Source organism: Dermochelys coriacea, chromosome 8 (assembly GCF_009764565.3).
Source record: "Dermochelys coriacea isolate rDerCor1 chromosome 8, rDerCor1.pri.v4, whole genome shotgun sequence".
Taxonomy (NCBI): domain Eukaryota; kingdom Metazoa; phylum Chordata; order Testudines; family Dermochelyidae; genus Dermochelys; species Dermochelys coriacea.
In genome coordinates, this window is record NC_050075.1 from 41,872,056 (window position 1) to 41,893,830 (window position 21,775).

At 47.3% G+C, this 21,775-nt stretch overlaps 1 protein-coding gene across 7 annotated transcripts; it reads right to left on the reverse strand.

The window, feature by feature from the left end:
- Positions 1 to 239: 239 nt before the first annotated feature.
- Positions 240 to 14,449, reverse strand: HSD17B7 (hydroxysteroid 17-beta dehydrogenase 7). 7 transcript variants are annotated; one of them, XM_038414296.2, is made up of 9 exons: positions 14,221 to 14,449; positions 13,313 to 13,516; positions 11,552 to 11,644; positions 9,333 to 9,447; positions 8,558 to 8,752; positions 7,271 to 7,375; positions 4,919 to 4,975; positions 4,147 to 4,245; positions 240 to 650 (listed from the first exon to the last, which is right to left on the reverse strand). In XM_038414296.2, exons 1-9 carry the CDS (start codon positions 14,253 to 14,255, stop codon positions 549 to 551), a joined length of 1,005 nt encoding a protein of 334 aa, XP_038270224.1. In that variant the 5' UTR covers positions 14,256 to 14,449; the 3' UTR covers positions 240 to 548. The 7 variants fall into 7 exon arrangements, 5 of the variants coding, with proteins under 5 accessions (XP_038270224.1, XP_043376036.1, XP_043376037.1 ...); XM_043520101.1 differs by lacking the exon at positions 7,271 to 7,375 and having other exon boundaries at positions 14,221 to 14,357; XR_006283084.1 differs by lacking the exon at positions 240 to 650 and having other exon boundaries at positions 4,203 to 4,245; positions 4,477 to 4,975; positions 14,221 to 14,357.
- Between the last annotated feature and the right edge of the window lie 7,326 nt (positions 14,450 to 21,775).

Here is a 21,775-nt window from a genome sequence, read left to right on the forward strand (position 1 = left end):
AAAGCACACTACAGGGCTTCTATTGAGCAGCATGGCCATAGTGTGCTGCAAGCTGGGGTGTCAATCTGCAGTATTCTAGCATTAGACATGTTGATCAGCTTTTGAAGAGTCTGACTTTAACAGGCACATGTGGCTATCCAGGAAGCCTGGCAACAGAGGGGCCTTCTGTGCAAGACCAGCCCTACCACCTATTTTCACCTTGTGCTCACACTGAGTTCTCAACCCATTCATGCTTTTTCCTCAGTAGTTCTTGGAACCTGCAGTTTATTGTGAAGAAATGGAGGCCTGGTTTAGGCAATTTTCTAGAAAGTGTTAGTGGAGAGAGCAATCTTGTACTGGACTCCAAGAGACGAAATTACTATTCAATCCTTCTCATATCTCCCATTGTAGGAGATCACTCCTTCCCAGACTGAACAAAGGATGAGAGGTGCTACAAAGCCACGTCTCCAAGAAGGCCTCTACTGCAAACACATAATACCCCCTTAGAAGGAACTCCAATGTCACTAGTGCCAGAAAGATTTGTCCTTGGAGGCCTTGACTGGATCTTGTTACTTAGGGCTAAAGGGAGCATTCAATCTTGCTAGGACATGCTTCTCCAGTTCCAACAGCTTTTGATAAAATATTTCAGTAGTTTCTTCTTCCACATCCATCTGCAAGAAAACCGGAGCAGTAATATTAGACAAGAGGGCTGCAATGAGGACTGACACAGAACCGCTGGATGTTGTCCCCAAATAAAAGAGAGCTGCTTTATGGGGGATAGGATGTGGAGTCACTCCTTTGAGGGGAAGGAAAGCTCCCCCAGCATTAGCACAAGCTGCCAAGGACACAAGTGTAAACTGTAGCCTCTGCAGTAGGAAATGGAAGCACAAGCCAGGAGGAATTTGTATGGTGTACACTACTGAAACCCCTGCCTTGAGGCTCCTTCCCAAGACAGCCAGCATTAATCACAGCTGGGGGTGAAATCTAGGCCTTTCAGCTGGAGTCATCACAGCCTAACATTTTACTTCACTGGTTTCAGAGTAGCAGCCGTGTTAGTCTGTATTCGCAAAAAGAAAAGGAGTACTTGTGGCACCTTAGAGACTAAAATTTATTTGAGCATAAGCTTTCGTGAGCTACAGCTCACTTCATCGGATGCAATCTAATGCATCTGATGAAGTGATCTGTAGCTCACGAAAGCTTATGCTCAAATAAATTTGTTAGTCTCTAAGGTGCCACAAGTACTCCTTTTCATTTTACTTCACTGACTCTGCAGAGGGAATTCTCCCTTGCTATAGTGTAATTGGCTGCAGGTTCTGGCTCTGCTGTGACTGCAACCCTTCAAGCACCCCATGCCAGCCGATTGCACTCCTCCCTCTCCATTCCAGCCCCGCCTGGCCTCCTGCGCTCAACTCCAGCTGGCCACCCAGAAGTAGAACAAGTGTATAATTAAAATCAGATAGAACAAAGTACATACTCATAAGCACAGTCACTTAGCTGGGGTATAACAGCCATTCTCCTCACCACCAGTTTCCTTTGTAAGCTCTCTGGTTCAGAGACTGTCATAACTATATGGATTTCTAGCAAACTTATGACCGCAACAGTTGTATTATCTTGTGTGCTTGCTACAAAGTCAGAGTAAAACTGTACAGTCAGCACAGAGCCTGCATTTTGAGGACCACTGGAACAGAAGGGGGCTTGTCAGAGCTTCCCAAGGATAAGGCTACAAAAGGAAGAATACTCCCCCACCTCACTGAACTACACATGTCCTGGTGTGCAGCAGTGAGAGGAGATCTTTTCTCCACCTTGCAACAGCAGAAATCTTGTATGTCTGCTCATACCTCTCAGTGGCTCTGAAGAGAATGGGAAGGGCTGGGTCTCGTGCTGGTTCTGTTTGAACTCCTGTGATCCAATTAAGTTCAAGCCAATCCCCCGCCCCGATAGTCCATTAGGCTTCCACATCAACACAAGGCTTGATGCAACTTCTTGTAGAGAGGGTGATTCTGGTCTTAACACAGAAGGGCAGGGACACTGTCTTATAATGCCTACTCAGAAGGCCACCTACCTAGGCACTCAGCTGTTAGTCCAGAGGCAGTGCATTCATACAGTGAGATACAGAGACTGGCAGGCTAGGTTGGGCACTGTGCAGTAGAGCATAAATAGCAGGAAGAATGGAAGCAGGTAAGTGTTTTGAGCCAATACATAACAGTCCAGCTCTTAAAATTTGTACTCCTGGGGGAACTCTGCACCTGTGCAGAATGTAATGTCCTCCCCCAGATTTCTTTGCTTCTCTGCAGAAAAGGAACTTTGACAGGGAAGCTGAGAGAGTGGTTATGCACCATTTCCCAGCAGTGTGGCCACGTTGTTTAGGGCACCCAGACCAGCCAGCAGAGAGGTAAATCAATGAAGTGGTGTGGGAGGAGGGGTGTTCTGGAGATATGCCAGCGGTGGCTCTTACAATGTGTTGGGCTCATGTCAGGGTTTCCTCCCCACTCTGAACTCTAGGATACAGATGTGAGGACCTGCATGAAAGACCCATAAGCTTATTTATAACCTATCAGCTTAGGTTAAAAACTTCCCCAAGGCACAAATCCTGTCCTTGTCCTTGGATAGTATTGCTACCACCACCCCACGTGATTTAGACAAAAATTCAGGAAGAGGACCACTTGGAGTCCTATTTCCCCAAAATAACACCCCCAACCCCTTCACCCCTTTCCTGGGGAGGCTCGAGAATATACCAACCAATTGCCTTTGATACAAGTACAGACAAGTGCCTTTATCTTTAAGGCACTAAAATAAAAAAAAAAAAATCAGATTCTTAAAAGAACTTAAGTAAAAGAAGCACCTCTGTAAAAATGGGGATGGAAGGTATTTTTTACAAGTGATGAAAAGATTTAAAACACAGAACTCTCCTCTAGGCTCAGCTTCAAAGTTACAACAAAAACACACATACCAACCACCACCCAGGAACAAAACTCACTTAGCATAGGGAAAATTCACAAGCTAAAACTCATTTCCTTGCCTTACTTACAATTTTTGTAATCTTAGATGCTCATTTCTGGTGGTTTTTAGGAGATTTTTTCTCCTGCCTGGTCCCTCTCTCTGTCCAGAGAGAACAAAAACAGAGCACCAACAAATCCTCCCCACCCCCTAGATTTGAAAGCATCTTTTCTCATTGGCCCTTTTGGTCAGGTGCCAAGTAGGTTATTTGAGCTTCTTATCCCTTATAGGTAAATATTCAGTACAGTTACCCACGAGGGATTTTATGCTACCCTTAGCTGTAAGTTTATGATAGCTTTCCTGCTGCTCCCAACTAGGCTGGGGGGGGATTACAGGACTTCTTCCCCTGCAGGAGTGGCTGGGGCCAGGGAAAAGTCAGACCCACCCCCAGAAATCTCCCTCAGCTGCAGGAAGCTCTCCCCCACCCCAACCCCCTGTATTTGGACCCAGACCCACACACCCCCAGCCTCACTCCCTGCCTCTGGAGCCCCTGCCCAGTCCCACCACCACCCTTACATCCAAACCCCCACCCCTGCACCCAGACCACCCCTGCTGAGCCCCCCCTTGAACCCCAGTAAGCCCCACACCCACTGCACCTGGACCACTCCGACTAGCCCCCCTTGAACGCTGCTCCACCCAGCCCTACTCTCCCAGCACCTAGACTCCCCCACACCCAGAGGCCCCCCAAGCCCAGACCCCTCCCCTGCTGAGCCCATTGTTCCTGTACCCAGAATGAGCCCCTCCCAGTGCATCCAGATCCCCTGCACCTGAACCCCCACACTAATCTGCCTGCACCCAGACTGTCCCACACAGAACCCTCACCCCACTCCTGAATCCTGCCAGGCTGAGCCTGCCTGCCCACATGCCTAACAAAGGGCAGCCCGCCCCTCCCCCCCCAATGTTTCTGGGGCAGTCCTGGCCTTTGTGCTGTGTTGGTCAGGTGTAACCTCATCACCAAGTCTGTGTCCTGGGGGGAGGGAGCTACAGGGTGCTCTCACTCCACACAGCCAGAGACCTGTGTTCCCCCCTGCCATGTTGGAGCCTCCATATCTATTTGACAAATAAAGTTTGCAGAATTTTAAACTAAACTATTGTGCACATGATTTTCATTTTCTTGTTACACAATTCCCTCAAGAGTAAATTTGACTTCAGAGTCATTGCTATATTTACCTTTTGGGATTCCACATAGTTCTTCCCCATTGGTGAAGTACAGCTGTGATATTTCATTAGTGCATCCAGTGACTCTGGCTTTTGTTTGAGGAGCCATACCTTTAAAGACAATAGCATAGTTGTGTGGGCAGGTAGTCCAGCTTGTTTGGACAGCTGTGCAGTTTAGAATAAAACAACTTGACAACATGCAGAGGGAAGAGGATGCCAAACTGCCCAGTTTCCTCAATGAGATATTCCACTTAAGCTCCAGAGAGGCAGCTGGCTGCTCTACTCCCTGTGGTACTGGGAACACCACAGTCCATGCTCCTAATAGACACTAGTTACACTTACCATGTCTTTAGCAAGATATGCCATGGTTCAACACAAGCTGCTTGTGGTTTCTGTTTGAGGTAGGCGTTACTGGGTTCAGTTCGATGACTTGTGTTACAGCCATTTGCTCTGACCTGTAAGGCCAGAAGGGATACAGGTCCTGGCTTGGGTAAGGGCAGAAGGGACCATCACTAAGATCTAGAGACCACAGGGTCTCTCTGAATAGGTGAAGAAGAAGAGAGTGAAAAACCATTTGTTTGAAGAACCTCAGATACCAGCTCAGTGTCTTAGCACTTACTGTGGAAAGTGATTCAGATGTACAGGGCAAGAGTAGAGAAACACTGCTTTGTATGTATCCATCTGGCAGAGGAGGCATTCACAGCCAGCACCAGACACCTGGGGGCTGGGAGGAGTTGCACACTGCAGACAAGTAGTGATTTGAGGTGCAAGCCATGCTACATACCTGAGCTTCTGCTCCATTGTATGGAGTTAGTGTGTAAGACTTGGTGAAAAAGCGGATCTGAAAGAGAACAAACAACGAAACATGAAACTTACTAACACCCATGCCTTGGAGCAGGGAAATCAAGACTGAGCTCCCTGGAGGTCAGCAGTAGTGTTAAGGCACAAGGCCCTCTGCTGCTAGTGGCCTAGCCAACAGTTCCCCCATCCCTTGAGTAAGGCCACTTGCCTATTGTTAGATGACTGGGTGATCCTCTTCAGCCCAGGGCCACTGTAAATTCACTAGAACAATCCAGACGGCCAACAAGTCTCTCTATGCTGCTGGGGGTGGGGGGCAGCAGGCATGCAGGGGACCAGCTGAGCCCCCATGCCCTGATATGCCTGTCTTCCAGCTGGTTCCCAAGCTGTGGGTGGAGTGCAATTTATGACACCTTGTCATCCAATGAAAAGTGATTCAGTGAGTGAAAAGTGATTGACAGAACAAGAAGCAATGGTCTGAAGTTGAAGTGGGGGAGGTTTAGGTTGGATATTAGGAAAACCTTTTTCACTAAGAGGGTGGTGAAGCACTGGAATGTGTTACCTAGGGAGGTGGTAGAATCTCCTTCCTTACAGGTTTTTAAGCCCCGGCTTGACAAAGCCCTGGCTGGGAAGATTTGTTGGGGATTGGTCCTGCTTTGAGCAGGGGATTGGACTAGATGACCTCCTGCTGTCCCTTACAACCCCGATATTCTAGGAGGCGGCAGCCAGGAGAGAGAGAGAGAGAGACTTATTTGGGGCTGGCACAGGCGGGTCCCAACAGCAAGCAGGTAGCAGGTTGTGGCAGCAGTGCCAAGGCCAAACACAGGCAGCTGCTCGTAGGACAGATGGAAAGGTGCCTGGCTGATGGACACACAAAGTCTGTCTGTAGATAGTGTGTGGAATATTAGCAAGGCTGGAAAACTGAGGACTGCAGAGGAAGAGAACAGGCACAGAATAAGATAGTAAAGGAAAGGTGTGGGGATGGGGAGAGTAAAGGGAGGTGAAAGAAAGTGAAGCATGTGGAAGAGGCCACTTTCCACTAGAGGTGCCAGGGAGAAACAAAACACACTTAAAAGTTGGTGACTTCACTGCTGAAGTTTGTATTCTCTTAGGAATCGTTTTCCATGTGTAGGAACATTAATTGAGGGTGAGCCATTCAGAGGAATGGATTACCTAGCTTTGTTCCTACTGGAGTGGGAAGTTTACCATATGCCAATGCTTAGTGCTTTGAAAATACCAGCCTAGTTATTAACTATGGTTCAGGTGATCAACAACTGTCTCAGATTTGGGGTCCCTCTGCTTTTAGTTGCCCAGCTTCTGCTTAATTCCCACAGATGTTGAGCACCAATAACTCTGATTGGGGCCATGGAGTGGTAAGTGCTCAGTGCCTCTGGGAAATGAGCCTAACGCATGAGGCTGAGCAACCAGAGATCAAAGGCCATGGTTAAAATCAGCTTCCCCAACTAGGGCCCCCCCACTAGCGTCTCTCAGCAGCAATATTTATCTTGGGCCATAAAAGGCGATTGGTGGTAGAGTCCCCTTCCCAGCTCCAGAAAGTCTCACTTGCTGCAGAGCATCACCCCACTCTTGTACTTTGGGTTAAATTAACTGAAGGGAAATTCACAGAGGTCACTGAAACTCAGCCTAAGCCTCCTTTCCAGGCTTGGCTATATAAAGGTTTCTTTCTTGTCTAGCCTATGCCTGTCCCAGACGCTAGCTCTTGATTCCCCAGAGGGCTACCTCTGCCTGCCTGCTATCAAGGTGGAATGTAATTCACCTACAGTGCCCTAAGGATTTCAACACCCAACAGAATGAAACAGCAGAAGACCCTTGCCATTCTGTTACAACATGCATGGCAAAGGACCGCTGTATTAAGATACAGCTTCTTCTCTGGCTGTTGCAGCACATGGCACACAGCAGTATCCCACCACAAGGCAAATAACCATGGGGCACCACCTAACTGGTAGCCCTGGCTTTGCACCCATTTACAAATATATGAATGAGGGGAAAAAATGGCGGGCTGTTCACCAGTCCTCTCCAAACCTCTGAAGATAAGGAGCTCCATGCTATCTAGTCATCTATTTGCCAAAACTTCACCTCCCAAACTGACCCTGCTGGTCTTAAGGGCCGAAGAGTCACTTTGACAAAAGGCTACTTCCCAACCCAATGTGAAGCAATCTGCTACATTTCCATTCACACTCTGAGTGAAGGACACTGTACAACTGCCTTGGTGATACGGCAGACAGGGCATTGTGTACACCCCTAGGAGTGAAATGCCCAAGACCATCCCAGCCCAAAGAGTTGGAAATAAACCCACAGTTTCAGATGGATTACTCACTATCCACATGATGGGCATAAGCAGCTTCCAGAAGAAAGATGGCAGAATTCCATAAGTCAGGTTAGTCATCACAAGACCTGGGCAAACGACACTGGAATACAGCCCCTGCAGAAGTGGAGGGGGGAGGAGAGGATACAAGTCAACACTAAATGCTGCATATCTGCTTGGAAAGAACACACCAGAAGAGTATTTACAAGGTGTCTCTCACCTTCCAAAGGCCTCACAATGTAAAGTCAGCAGATGCCCCTGTGCAGCAGGGAGCAGAGATGTGTAGAGAAACATTATACATTCCTCATCCTTAACATATAGGTAAGCCCTCTCCCACCAAATAGCAGACAGACAGCAGTAAGGGATGGTAACTCTTTCCAGAAAGAAGGCTGCCATTTACGGACTGGCACAGAACTAGGGAAAGCAGCATTAATTCCAGTCACAGGCCCATGACAGGGAAGGCCCTGCCTCTTGTTCAAGATTCTAGTGTGGGATAGTCAACAGCTCCCATGCCAGTATCTGCTGCAATGCCACAGATTTTACAGGCCATCCAGTCATATCAGATGGCCCTTCTAAAAATACTTGCCCTATCAACTCCTACCTCTGAGCAAAAGCCACATCAGTTGGAAGAAGTTTCCCTTACAGGCAGGTTATTCTATAGTTGTCCCATATGAGTTTCTTGCACCTTCCTCTAAAATGTTTCTTAGCAAGTCTTAGACAAATTGCTAGACTAGATGGACTGCTTAATTCATGTGACAGAGCAGGCCAATCACCACGTGAATGAGTCCACAGAGTGGAAGGTTTATTAAACATCAATACAATGCAGCCAGCGAAGAGAGATAATGTCTGTCCCAAAGCCAAGGCTACAGCTTCCAAGTATTCTGAAGGCGAGAGCCCAATTCTGTGAGGTTTGAAACTGAAAAGCAACTTCTATACCAAACATTCCCCACCACATCCTACCAATCATACTTACTTGAAACTCACCCTAGCTAAGCTCCTTCACATCCATGAAGCAATCTATTAAGCAACTGAACACTGCTTCATGGAACAACTATGCATCAACATACTACTAGCACTCACTGAAGAGCATGCCACCTTATCAACATTTCTCAGACCTACATGCTCAAGTGCGACAGCTTTCCGCATCATACATCCGATGAAGTGAGCTATAGCTCACAAAAGCTTATGCTCAAATAAATTTGTTAGTCTCTAAGGTGCCACAAGCATGCCTTTTCTTTTTGCAAATACAGACTAACACGGCTGCTACTCTGAAACATACCATAGGGTAGACACCCTCACCTGCTTGTTAAAGTGCTTGTTCAGAGCCACACTAGCAAGGTCAATGGCATATTTGGAGGAACTGTAAGACTCTTTGCCTTTGCTGTGCTGGTAGTCAGCGAGACTGAAAGCAGACTTCCTGGCATTGCTGGAAGACGTCCAGATGAGCAGGGAGGGCTTTTCAAGGCAACATAGCAGAGGCTCAAGCTGACGAATCTAAGGAAATGAGAGTGATTATCCATTTCAGCAGTTATCCCAGGATATTTGAAAATAATTCCCACTTCAGATACGCTAGTCTAGAGGGCAGGGGTTTGGGTTAACTGACTGCACAAGAAACACGTAATTGGAGAATCATGTCACTGGTATACCTCAGACCCAGATCCTGGTTGGTAGCATTTTATAGCCTGTTTGCATTCACTTTGCACAGGAGACAGGCTGCAAAGTAGGGAGAACCAGGTCTTTTTCTCTCTTAGGAGCCAACGTGTCTGCTGGCAATGCAGAGTAACCCTGAAGTAATTCTAACTCTTTCAGTAAGAAATGTTGCCTGCACATTGGGAAATCCCAAACCTGGCTGTCATTCAGCCACTAGGAGACAGCTGACCAGGCCAGGGTATGTACAGGGGACAGTGTGGCCTCCTGCCCTATGCCTGGACCACTGCACATTACTCAGATACACTGACCCAGTCTCAAGTGTACAGGAACATCGGGAGAGGTGAACTGACCCATTTAATTCCTGCTCTACCCAAAACTGCACACTGATGCAGAATCAGGGCCTGACTGTCAGAAGCAGTTTTACCAGTATAAAGTGTCCAAAGAGGTTGGTTTCAAACACAGCCTGCAGGCCATCTGCAGTGATGCAGTCTTCTTGAGTTAACAGTCCCTCTGCTGTGCTCAGCATATGGACTGCTTTCCTGGAATACAAGGAGAGGATAGAGGAAATTTTAGACAGAGCTATAGCTTCTTCAGGTGATAATTTTATTGAACATTTCTTATCATTTTTAGTATTTTGACCAGCTCTACAACAGATTGAAAAACTCCTTGCAGAACCAAATTCAGAAGCAGTTTTCATTTTGAAGGTTCAAAAGTCAAAATAGTTCCAAATCACTTTTTAGAAAAGGAAGAATTCTGATAATCTTAAATATTTAAGAGCATACATTTTGAAAAGCAAAGATCCCAGTCTCAGGGTTTTTGTTTGCTTTGCATTTTTAAAAACAAATTGTTTAAAAAAGTCTTTCAACTAAACTTTGAAAGACTTCAGCCAGCTCCAATTTTTACTGAGATTTGATTTTAGAGATTTGTTATTACAACAGAAAACAGTTTAAAAAAAAAACTGATTTCCAGTTTGCTGCTCACAAACTAAATGGGAGCCTGTAACATGGGCTGTAACTCAGAGGAAAAGCAGTCTAGTGGTTAAAGCAAATAAGAGTTAGGAGTTCCTGGCTCTGTCAGTCACTGAATTTGCACTCACTTAACTTCCATAAGTCAGCTTCCCTATATATGGAAGTGGGGGGGGAAGACCTATTTCCCTACTTCAGAAGGATACAACAAACCATAATTCATTGCTATTTGAGAAGAACTTGATGCCCTGCAATGTTGTAGCTGATCTTCCGCTCTCCCAGCTTCCTGTGAACATCTACAGGCTGTATGGTGACCCATTTTTCTCTATTAATATTTTTGCCGCCCCATCCCAGTAGGCCATTAACACATCTGACTTGTTTGGTGGAATTAATTCCTCATTCCAGCTATCAAATCCGTTGTCTCCACCTACAGCACCAGTTTTATCTCCACACTTTTATGCTGTTACAAGACCTGGGCATACACCAGCATACATTAAGGGTATGATTTTTTTTTTTTTTTTTACTGAGATGGTTGCACTGGTATAAAAAAATGCCTTATACCAGTATAGCTTACTTCCTCTTCCCATACAAGGATCAACTGTACCAGTATAAGCACTTGTATACCAGTGACTGACGGTGTGATCTGAGCTGTACCCCTCCAACCATACCAGTAGAGTTAAAGTTTTCCATGTTTGGACAAGGCCTAGATACATTTGCTCATTTCTCAAACTGTTCAAGCCGCCCATCCCTAGCCTCGGCTCAGATCCCACATCCAGTTTCTCTTCTCTTGTTCCCAAGCTGTTAAACAGAGATGTTAAGATCCTGTCAGAAGCAGAGACCTGACACTACCTTATGTCCACTGAATGCATCTGATGAAGTGAGCTGTAGCTCACGAAAGCTTATGCTCAAATAAATTTGTTGGTCTCTAAGGTGCGACAAGTACTCCTTTTCTTTTTGCGAATACAGACTAACATGGCTGCTACACTGATACCTTAACTACAGCATTCCCAGCATGCCTCCACAGCAGTCTCAACTCTTGATTTTCATCTGCCAAGCAAGGTCATGCTGGTCTCTTTAAACAGAGAAGTTGCTCACCACCACCTCATTCACTAGAGGCCCAAACCTCAGAAGCCCCTTACTTCTGCCTGCTATACCTTTAATACTATTCTCTACCTCAATATATGCTTCTCCCTCCGTCTCAGTCTTCCCACACCTTCCCCACTGCCTTAAACATACTGTTCTCCCATTCTTTCAAGAACCTTCTCTAGACCAGGGGTTCTCACAACAAGCTTTTTGGTGACCACGTAATAACCTCATGACTCCCAGTTTGAGAGCCCGTTATAATCCATTGAATCCAGTCTGGCAAGCCTTTCTGCTTTACCTGGACTGTAAACTCTTCTGAGCAGAAGGCTTTTGTAGACAACCATGCACATTTATGACTTCCTAAGTAATGATTACATTAGAAAGAAGATCTTGTTCACCTTTTAGCTAAACCGCCCACTCATTCAGTGTTTCATTAACCATCCCTCACATTATCAGCCATCCAAAATCTCAGTGAACCACTGGAACATTCATTCATGCCATCATCCATTTTGTATCTCCCCTCCCCTTACTCATCCAAGGACAAAACCAGGAAGAGAAAAGTATCTGACTGTTACTTAAGGATGGTATTTTGTACCCGGAGAAGAGACCAGAGATCAGTGCTTTGAAGTTAACATGGGTATTTGGCATGGTCCCAGCATTCAGGAAGAGATAGTCCAAGCGCTGGAACCTACACAAAGGAAACAGAGTATGGTTGGTTACGGCTATTATCTATAGCATCTCTTAAAAAAACCCACCACAGCTAATGCTAGCCCACAATGGAGACAGAAGCTCAGAGACAAGTCATTTCTTTATTTTGAAGTTCAAAGAATATTAAGCTAATCATGATGATGTCATTTTGCAAAATAAAACTAAACATGATCCAGAGCTGGGATCCAGAATAAGTTTCCCAGATTCTGAGAATTCTTGATTGAATCCATTATAGGGATCTGAACTGTAAAATTCACTCTGAACATAAAAATCCCACAAAATCTTGAGTGTTGGGGGTTAAATCTAGAGTTCTTAAAATATAACTGATGCCCACAAGTAATCAGTTTTCTAAACTTCTATATGCTTCAAATTTCAGTTAGCTATCCAGGATTTTCAAGAGAAAATAAGATTAGGATAATTCAAAAGAATTTAGGCACCTAACTTCCATAGGTGAATATCTGTTGGGACTGGGATTTTTATAACACAGATATCACCAGAGTAACTCTGCAGTTACTACTTTCCAACTCAATATCTCAAAGCAGTGTGTAAACAGATCTTCACTACCCCTGAAACAAATCCAGAAGTGACCTGATCGGCAGTGGAAGAACCAGATTTCCTATTGTTGCCACCATCAGTTAAGCTGTTTTGGGGAGGTTGGAAGCAATACCTGGAGCCTTAGTACATACAAGGTTCCTGAGGCTGATGCATTTTTGCTGTGTTGTCTGACCCTCTCAGACCAGATCTAGATGGCAGGGTGCTCAACACACCTGAGGCTCTCCTATTTCAGAAGAGCTAGTGGAAGCAACAGTGGGGAATGTTAAGCTCAAATGCAATTATAAAATCTGTAACTTGTATCATTAAGTTCTGCAACTCTCCTGTTCAAGACAGGACATCGTGGCCAGCAACATTAAGGCAAGTGGCAAACAGATCACTTTCTGTCTGGAGCTCTCCAGTGTTCCTGGTTTCAGGGAAATGCTTTAGCATGTCAGGCTCAGTGGTGTACTTTTGGACTGTGGTAGGTGAAAGATCACTCCAGTAGCTCAAGAGGTAAGACTGATAGTTTGGGGGGGGGGGGGGGGGAGGAGACAGGGCACAACAGAAGTGGGGCTTGTAGCATTCCTATGCTGCGTACACATTGAATTTCCACATTTTGTGAAGCATGGTGCCCAAACCACTGGCTGCACAAGGACTTTACAGAGCCTGACAGGAACTTAGTCGGTGTTGGTCTTTGATTTAGTTGGGGGTGGTCCTGCTTTGAGTAGGGGATTGGACTAAGAGACCTCAGGAGGTCATCGCCAGTCCTAATTTTCTAAGATTCTATTACAGCTGCCTGAAGCAAACGCAGGCTGGGCAAAGAGTCCCCTCTTTGCCCTACACACACTAGAGAATGGCATTTGAACAACACCAGCTGAGCTCAAGGAGGACACCTCTCAGCCCTTTCCCCCAACTTGGAGTGAAAAAACTAACTGTGCTTCAGGCTTATTCCCAGGCCTGGCTCCCAGTACCACGGGCAGCACAGGGAGGGCCGGCAAGACACACCTGCTGGATGCAGCGGATTGAACCAGAGAGGTCCCTCTTGCTCACTCTCCTCAGCCAGGGCTAGGGGCACAGCACCCACCCGCCTCGAGCCCGGGCGGGCTCCACACACCTGCGCTGGATCTCGCTGGCTGCCCGCAAGACAGACTCCAGGCTGCTGACATCCAGGCGCACGAAGGTAACCTGGGCGGCAGGGTGGGTGGCCAGCAGCACGGCCTTGGTGGCAGCGGCCTTCTGCATGCTCCGGCAGGCCAGGCATAGCCGGACCCCAGCGTCCTCCTGCAGTAACCGCTTGCATAGGGCAGAGCCGATGCCACTGCAACAGTCCAGGGAGACAAGAGCCCAGTCAGCCTGGGGCTGCCACCTGCACATCGTGGCACTGGCACCGCACCACTTAGGCGTACGCAGCTGCAGAGGGCACCAGGAAATTTGGGGAACCAAATCGCCCCAAATTTTACAGTGACCTAGGCAGCTGTGTGCTGCATACAAGGCAGCACAAGCCCCCACGACAAGCCCTGTGCCCCGGCCAGCCCCCGCCCAAGCTGCGCCCACTGCAAGGGGCGGGCCCGTCCCTAGGGCGGCACTGGGCCCCAGACAATTCCCTCCACGCTGCCTCGTACCGTTCCCCCCCGGCTCCGCCCCGCCCCCATTCCAGCTCTGCCCCCAGCGACCCCGCACTCACTGGCAGCGGCGGGAAGCGCAGCAGCCCGGCTCCAGCCCGCTGCACTCCGCCAGCTCCCAGCGGGGCACTCCACTTCCCGCCGCCGGCGAGTGCAGGGGGATCCCTTCCCCCGGGCGAGGGAAGCGGAGCGGGCTGCTCCCAGTGCCCTCCGCCTGTGGGGCCGCCAGAAGTGCTCCCCAACAGCTCCTGCCTTCCAGACCCCGGGGGGGGGAGGCCTGGGGTCTCACACCCCCCCCCCGGTGAGGGGGCTGCAGAGGGCACCCCCGAGCTCGCTCGCCCCAAAAAGAGACAGAGCCCCGCGCCCCGCCCGATGGTGCTTCCGCCTCGCCTCGCCTCACCTGCTAGCGCCGGTGACCAGCACCACGGGCTGCATCCCGCGGACTAGAGCGCGCCCAGTAAACTCGCGACTTTCTCCGCGCGCCTTTACGGACCGCGCGCACGGCCGAGAGCCGGCCACACCCCCTCGGCGGGCAGAGCGCCCCGCCCGCTCAGGTTCGTCTCCCCACCCCCGCCTCGCTCCCGTAGACACCGCCCCGCACAGCCGCCTTCCAATCAGGAAGCTCGCGGGGGCCCTCGCCGTGGCGTGACTGTGGGTTCATGGGCGGGCGCGCGCTGAGCGGTGGCCAATCATCGCGGGGCTGCCTGGGCGCTCTGCGAAGGTGGGGCGGGCCGAGTGGAGCCCCGCCGGCAGCGACAGGCCGGGCCGGCTCCAGGCGCCAGAAAGAGGAGCTTGGGGCGGCCAATAGAAAGGGGCGGCACGTCCGGGTCTTCGGCAGCCGCTCAATCGGATATTTCTTCGCCGCAAAAAAATTGCAGCCGGCGCTGGTGAGAGGAGGGGATCCCGGCCCCTCCCCCATGGCAGGGGCGGGCTCGGGGCTAGCATAGGTCCAGTTCCCCAGTAGGGGGTGCGGCAGGGGGGGTGCATCCGATGAAGTGAGCTGTAGCTCACGAAAGCTTATGCTCAAATAAATGTGTTAGTCTCTGAGGTGCTGCAAGTCCTCCTTTTCTTTTTTGCGAATACAGACCAACACGGCTGCTACTCTGAAACCAGTTTCGACTTGGAATCTCTAACGTGTAAAAAGAACAGGAGCCTAACACATTTATTTGAGCATAAGCTTTCGTGAGCCACAGCTCACTTCGTTGGATGCATCCGATGAAGTGAGCTGTAGCTCACGAAAGCTTATGCTCTTAATAAATTTGTTAGTCTCTAAAGTGCTACAAGTACTCCTTTTCTTTTTGCGGATACAGACTAACATGGCGGCTACTCTGAAATCTAATGTGTAAATAAGTGTAATGGCCTCCCAAGTAAATGTCAGTCCCTTGTCCCTGCAGACAGGCCACCCAGGTGTATTTCTCTGAAGAGCTCATCTTTCCCAGCAGTGGCTGATGGCTCAGCAAGGGGCCATGGAAGTCTTTGCAAGATGTGGGCCTGATGTTGTACTGTACAAGCAGGATCCCTTTCAGCAATGCAGCAGTCTTCATTTATTCCTTTCCTTTGTGGACCGGCTTGGCATCAGTGAAAAAACTTGCTCTACATTTGCATTGTGAGAGAGAACAGTAAAGATGAACTGTGCAAACTTTAACAGCAATGTTCAATGATTTTGGACTTCTCAAAATGTTTGATCCATTTTTGGTAATTTACTAGGAAATTATTGAGCTTTTCATCACCATAGGAACCTTCCATACATTTCTTGATATTGCTGAACTGATCAAAGTGCTTAACGTCATCAGTTTTTACCCCCTTCTCTGTCAGGTATTTGATACAAGACTCCACATCATTCCAATTTAGTGTCTTACTCAGGGCAATCCTGTTCACATGAAACAAGAGAAGTATCCAGGGGTTCCATCCACAGCTCCAAATATTCTAAGCATGTGCTGTACAGATAACAATTTTATTAAAGTTAATGTTTAAAATCAAATTTATGCAAATTAAGAAGGAAAGAACTGTACATCTGTGATCAGGCTTGGCTTATGAGGGATTACAAGTGTTGGTTACAAGGTTCATAAGATATATACATCGAACATAACCAGCATAGACCCAGATTGGGGTGCAGGAGTTTTTGAGACATCAGTGGATGAGTGATCTCAGGTACGCCACCCATAGAATGTATTAAGAGTCCAAGTCAGTATTGGTGTAGTGAATAAGTACATGGGTGGCGTGTGACCCTTGGGTCAGCAGGGAAGGAAGGAAGTGGGTTATTTCCCTGACCAGCGTTCTTGATTACTTGACCTGGTACTGATGGTGTCACATGATGTGCTCCGTGTAGATGTCTCTGGACTACCTGATGGTGTCAGACACCATGAGCTGTCTCATGAGCCAGGTATAGCTTCGACCGATTCCACATGCTCTCAGCACCAGCTTGTTGTGATGCATTCTCTACTTTAGCAGAGAATGCATTACAAGCGACATCAAGTCCCTCCTTTTGTAATCAGTCCTGACTTTTATGTATCAGCACTTGTAATAACTTAAGTTTATTAACAACAGAAAGATAGATTTTATCTATCAGTATGTTTAGATAAAAGTGCGTGGGGAACTCCACTTCCAATAACAAGACTTGTGCATATCATTTTTCTTTGATAAAATGACAGACTTTCTCAGAGCTTGTATTGTTTAGGAGGGTACTGAGCAGTACAAGATACATATTTCTGGAAATCTGGTACTGGGAATCTGCTGGTATTCTTCTGCAATGTAATTCATGAGTGACTAGCTAGCAGCATTCAATACTGTGTGGCTAGGACCAAGTTACATGCTGGAGGCTGTGTGTGGTAGGCCAGGAGTAGCTGTTCATTAGCAAAGCAGTGTTAAAGGCATCCCAGGTTGGAGAACTGAGGGCTTGGCTACACTTGCAGCTGTAAAGCGCTTTGGGTTAAATCAGCCTTCGGAGAGCACACCAGGGAAAACTGGTCTGTATACACTGACAGCTGCAAGCACACTGGCATGGCCACATTCGCGGCACTTGCAGCGGTATTGGGAGTGGTGCATTATGGACAGCTATCCCACAGAGCACCTTTTCCCATTCTGGCGCTGTGGCTTGTGGGAAGGGGGCGTAGGGTGCGGGGCATTCTGGATCCTGTCCCAACGCCACGTGATGTATCACTTCGTATCCTAGCAATCCCTGTGTTTCTGTCCACATTTGGCGCCATCTTTCAATGGTTTCTGTGTGGCACACACTGTCTTCCCTTTCGGTCTGTAGAATGGAGCCCGAACTGCTGAGGAGGATGCTGACAAGTCTCACCAGCATGTCACATTTAGCATTCGAGCTACTCCTTAAGATCCAAAGTGACAGTGAGGAGTCCGACAAGGATATTGAGTCACGTAATGCATTCAACACGAAATTGCTTGTCTTATTCATGGACATGCTCTCCACCTTGGAATGCCGCTTTTGCACTCAGAAACAAACACTGTGTGGTGGGATAACATCGTTCTGCAAGTCTGGGATGATGAGCATTGGCTGCAGAACTTTTGGATGAGAAAAGCCACTTTCATGGGACTGTGTGCTGAACTCATCCTCACCCTGTGGCACAAGGACACGAGATTGAGAGCTGTCCTGATGGTGAAGAAGCAGGTAGCTATTGTAATCTGGAAGCTGGCAACTCCAGCTAACCAGTCAGAGTGGGAAATTTGACCGTTGGAATTGTGTTGATGCAAGTTTGCAGGGCCATTAATCGCATCCTGCTCAGAAGAATTGTGACTCCGGGTAACGTGTATGACATTGTGGCTGGCTTTGAACAAATGGGTTTCCCTAACTGCGGAGGGGCGATAGATGGGACGCATATTCCTATTCTGGCACCAGACCACCTAGACTCCGAGTATGTTAACCGAAAGGGGTATTTCTCCATGGTTCTCCAGGCGCTTGTGGATCACCGTGGGCGTTTCATTGACATTAATGCAGGCTGGCCCAGAAAGGTGCATGACGCATGCATCTTTCGGAACATTGGCCTGTTCAGGAAGCTGCAAGCTGGGACTTTTTTCACAGAGCAAAGGGTCATTGTAGGGGAAGTCGAAATGCCCATTGTGATCCTTGGAGACCCCACTTAGCTTTTAATGCTGTGGCTCATAAAATCCTGCACAGGGAGCATGGACAGCATCCAGGAACTGTTCAACTACAGGCTGAGCCAGTGCTGAATGACTGTGGAGTGTGCTTTTGGCCGTTTGAAGGGTCGCTGGCACTCTCTTTATGGGAAGCTGGACTTGGACAAATCCACCATCCCTGCGCTTATATCTGCGTGCTGCACTCTCCATAATATTTGTGAAGGGAAGGGAGAAAGCTTCACTCAGGCATGGGCCTCGGAGGTTCAACACCTGGAGGCTAAATTTGAACAGCCAGAGAGCAGGGCTATTAGAGGAGCCCAGCGTGGGGCTGCAAGGATTACGGATGCCTTGAGGGAGCAATTTGAGGCTGAAAGCCACCAGTAATGTCTGTTGCTCTGCACGGGACTTAAGTGCAGTGGCTGTGTTTGGTACGCTGAATTGTAGTGCTTGTTGCTTTCCTGGGCTAAGTTTGCTTTATGCACTAATAAAGTATGTTATCAAAGTGAAAAACTCCATTTATTGAAAAAAATCATTTATTGAAATAAAAACAAAGTAACTCAGCAATACCACAATGGAAAGGGGTGGGGTGGGGACCAGTTCACTCACAGACTTGAGTATGTCCTGATTTCATACTCTGGAATACTGGCTGGAGTGCTGTGCACTGAGTGTTGCACTTCAGGATGGCTATAAGGCATGTTGAGGGGGATTGAGTGCAATGGATAAGGGTCATAGTTTTCATGGGTGGATGGTGAAGCTAGGGGTGTAGGAAGCAGCTGGGGGCAGTAAGAATCCGGATGTTGGGGAAAGTGGGTTGGAGGGGACATGGGGACACAAGGGAAAGAGTTTTGGGACAAGGTCTGCGGGGGGGGGGGGCGAGTGTGGTAGTGCTCCCCCCCCGCATGACGACGAGCGCCTGGATAGAGTCCGCTTGGTGCTCCATTATGCTAATCAGCCGATCCGTGCTTTGCTGCCATAGCACCGTGTTTTGCTGCCGGCGATCCTCAAGCTATCGGAAGCTGGCATCCCAAGAAACATAAAATTCATAGGCAGGAGTTGTAGACCAAGCTGGATGAGCAAGCATCTCAGAGAGGTGATGAAAGCAGAAAACATACAGGGAGTGGAAGATGGAAGGGATCAAAAAGGAAAGCTACCTTATTGAGTTCAGAACATGTAGGGATAAAGTGAGACAAGCTAAAAGTCGAGTAGAGTTGGACCTTGCAAAGGGAATTAAAACCAACAGTAAAAGGTTCTATAGCCATATAAATAAGAAAACAAAGAAAGAAGAAGTGGGACCGCTAAACACTGAGGATGGAGTGGAGGTCAAGGATAATCTAGGCATGGCCCAATATCTAAACCAATACTTTACCTCAGTCTTTAATAAGGCTAATGAGGATCTTAGCGATAATGGTAGCATGACAAATGGGAATGAGAATATGGAGGTAGATATTACCATATCTGAGGTAGAAGCGAAACTCGAACAGCTCAATGGGACTAAATCGGGGGGCCCAGATAATCTTCATCCAAAAATATTAAAGGAATTGTCACATGAAATTGCAAGCCCATTAGCAAAATTTTTTAATGAATCTGTAACTAAGGGGTTGTACCGTACGATGGAGAATTGCTAACATAGTTCCTATTTTTAAGAAAGGGAAAAAAAGTGATCCGGGTAACTACAGGCCTGTTAGTTTGACATCTGTAGTATGCAAGATCTTGGAAAAAATTTTGAAGGAGAAAGTAGTTACGGACATTGAGGTCAATGGTAAATGGGACAAAATACAACATGGTTTTACAAAAGGTAGATTGTGCCAAACCAAACTGATCTCCTTCTTTGAGAAAGTAACCAATTTTTTAGACAAAGGAAACGCAGTGGATCTAATTTACCTAGATTTCAGTAAGGCGTTTGATACCGTGCCACATGGGGAATTATTAGTTAAATTGGAAAAGATGGGGATCAATATGAAAATTGAAAGGTGGATAAGGAATTGGTTAACAGGAGACTACAGCGGTTCCTACTGAAAGGTGAACTGTCAGGCTGGAGGTAGGTTACCAGTGGAGTTCCTCAGGGATCAGTTTTGGGACCAATCTTATTTAATCTTTTTATTACTGACCTTGGCACAAAAAGTGGGAGTGTGCTAATAAAGTTTGCGGATGATACAAAGCTGGGAGGTATTGCCAATTTAGAGAGAGACCGGGATATCATACAGGAAGATCTGGATGATCATGTAAACTGAAGTAATAGTAATAGGATGAAATTTAATAGTGAGAAGTGTAAGGTTATGCATTTAGGGATTAATAACAAGAATTTTAGTTATAAGCTGGGGGCGCATCAATTAGAAGTAATGGAGGAGGAGAAGGACCTTGGAGTATTGATTGATCACAGGATGACTATGAGCCGCCAATGTGATATGGCTGTGAAAAAAGCTAATGCAGTCTTGGGATGCATCAGGCGAGTTATTTCTGGTAGCGATGAGGTTTTTGTACCGTTATACAAGGTACTGGTGAGACCTCATCTGGAATACTGTGTGCAGTTCTGATCTCCCATGTTTAAGAAGGATGAATTCAAATTGGAACAGGTACAGAGAAGGGCTACTAGGATGATCCGAGGAATGGAAAACCTGTCTTATGAAAGGAGACTCAAGGAGCTTGGCTTGTTTAGCCTAACCAAAAGAAGGCTGAGGGGAGATAGGATTGCTCTCTATAAATATATCAGAAGGATAAATACCAGAGAGGGAGAGGAGTTATTTAAGCTCAGTACCAATGTGGACACAAGAAAAAATGGATATAAATTGGTCATCAGGAAGTTTAGACTTGAAATCAGACGAAGGTTTTTAACCATCAGAGGAGTGAAGTTTTGGAATAGCCTTCCAAGGGAAGCAGTGGGGGCAAAAGACCTATCTGGCTTCAAGATTAAACTCGATAAGTTTATGGAGGAGATGGTATGATAGGATAACATGATTTTTGGCAATTAATTGATCTTTAAATATTCATGGTAAATAGGCCCAATGTCCTGTGATGGGATGTTAGATGGGGTGGGATCTGAGTTAGTACAGAGAATTCTTTCCTGGGTATCTGGCTGGTGAATCTTGCCCATATGCTCAGGGTTCAGCTGATCGCCATATTTGGGGTCAGGAAGGAATTTTCCTCTAGAGCAGATTGGAAGAGGCCCTGGTTTTTCACCTTCCTCTGTAGCATGGGGCATGGGTCACTTGCTGGAGGATTCTCTGCTCCTTGAAGTTTTTAAACCATGGTTTGAGGACTTCAATAGCTCAGACATAGGTGAGAGGTTTATTGCAGGAGTGGGTGGGTGAGATTCTGTGGCCTGCGTTGTGCAAGAGGTCAGACTAGATGATCATAATGGTCCCTTCTGACCTTAATATCTATGAATCTATGAATCATTCTTCTCACGGATCCTCCTTTCACTCTCCCTCCCTTTCGATTCTCTTCCACAGACTGCCGCATCACTTCCTGCAGCATGTCTTCTTTGCTTTTACGGGCCTCTTGCTGAGTGCTCTCAGTCTGTCAGCAGTGATAACACTGGCGGCTGAGATCTCAAGGTTGCACCTATACAGGCAAAATGCAACACTCAACAGAGGAAGCATTGTACACACCAGACAGAGTAATGATTCCTCCACACTTAAGGAGGGCAATCACAGTCCATACAAAACCATACTTTGCCTGTCCCAAAGCGAGTGCATATAACCCACAGGAAGCCCAGAAATGGTGAGAAAGCACAGGGTCCGGGGGACTGATTGTTTCATGGATGTACTGTCTTCTGGGTTTCTGTGCCTTGGGGAGAGCCAACAGCTACAGGGGAAACCTACACTGAACACTACCACAACATTCTCCACAGGAGATCGTCC

Coding starts and splice junctions, on each gene's coding strand:
- HSD17B7 (XM_038414296.2), bottom strand. CDS start 14,255: ATGCAGCCCGTGGTGCTGGTCACCGGCGCTAGCAG. Junction 4,246..4,918: donor ACAATGGAGCAGAAGCTCAG/GTATGTAGCATG, acceptor TTGTCTTTAAAG/GTATGGCTCCTCAAACAAAA. Junction 651..4,146: donor ACTATGTGGAATCCCAAAAG/GTAAATATAGCA, acceptor GTTTTCTTGCAG/ATGGATGTGGAAGAAGAAAC.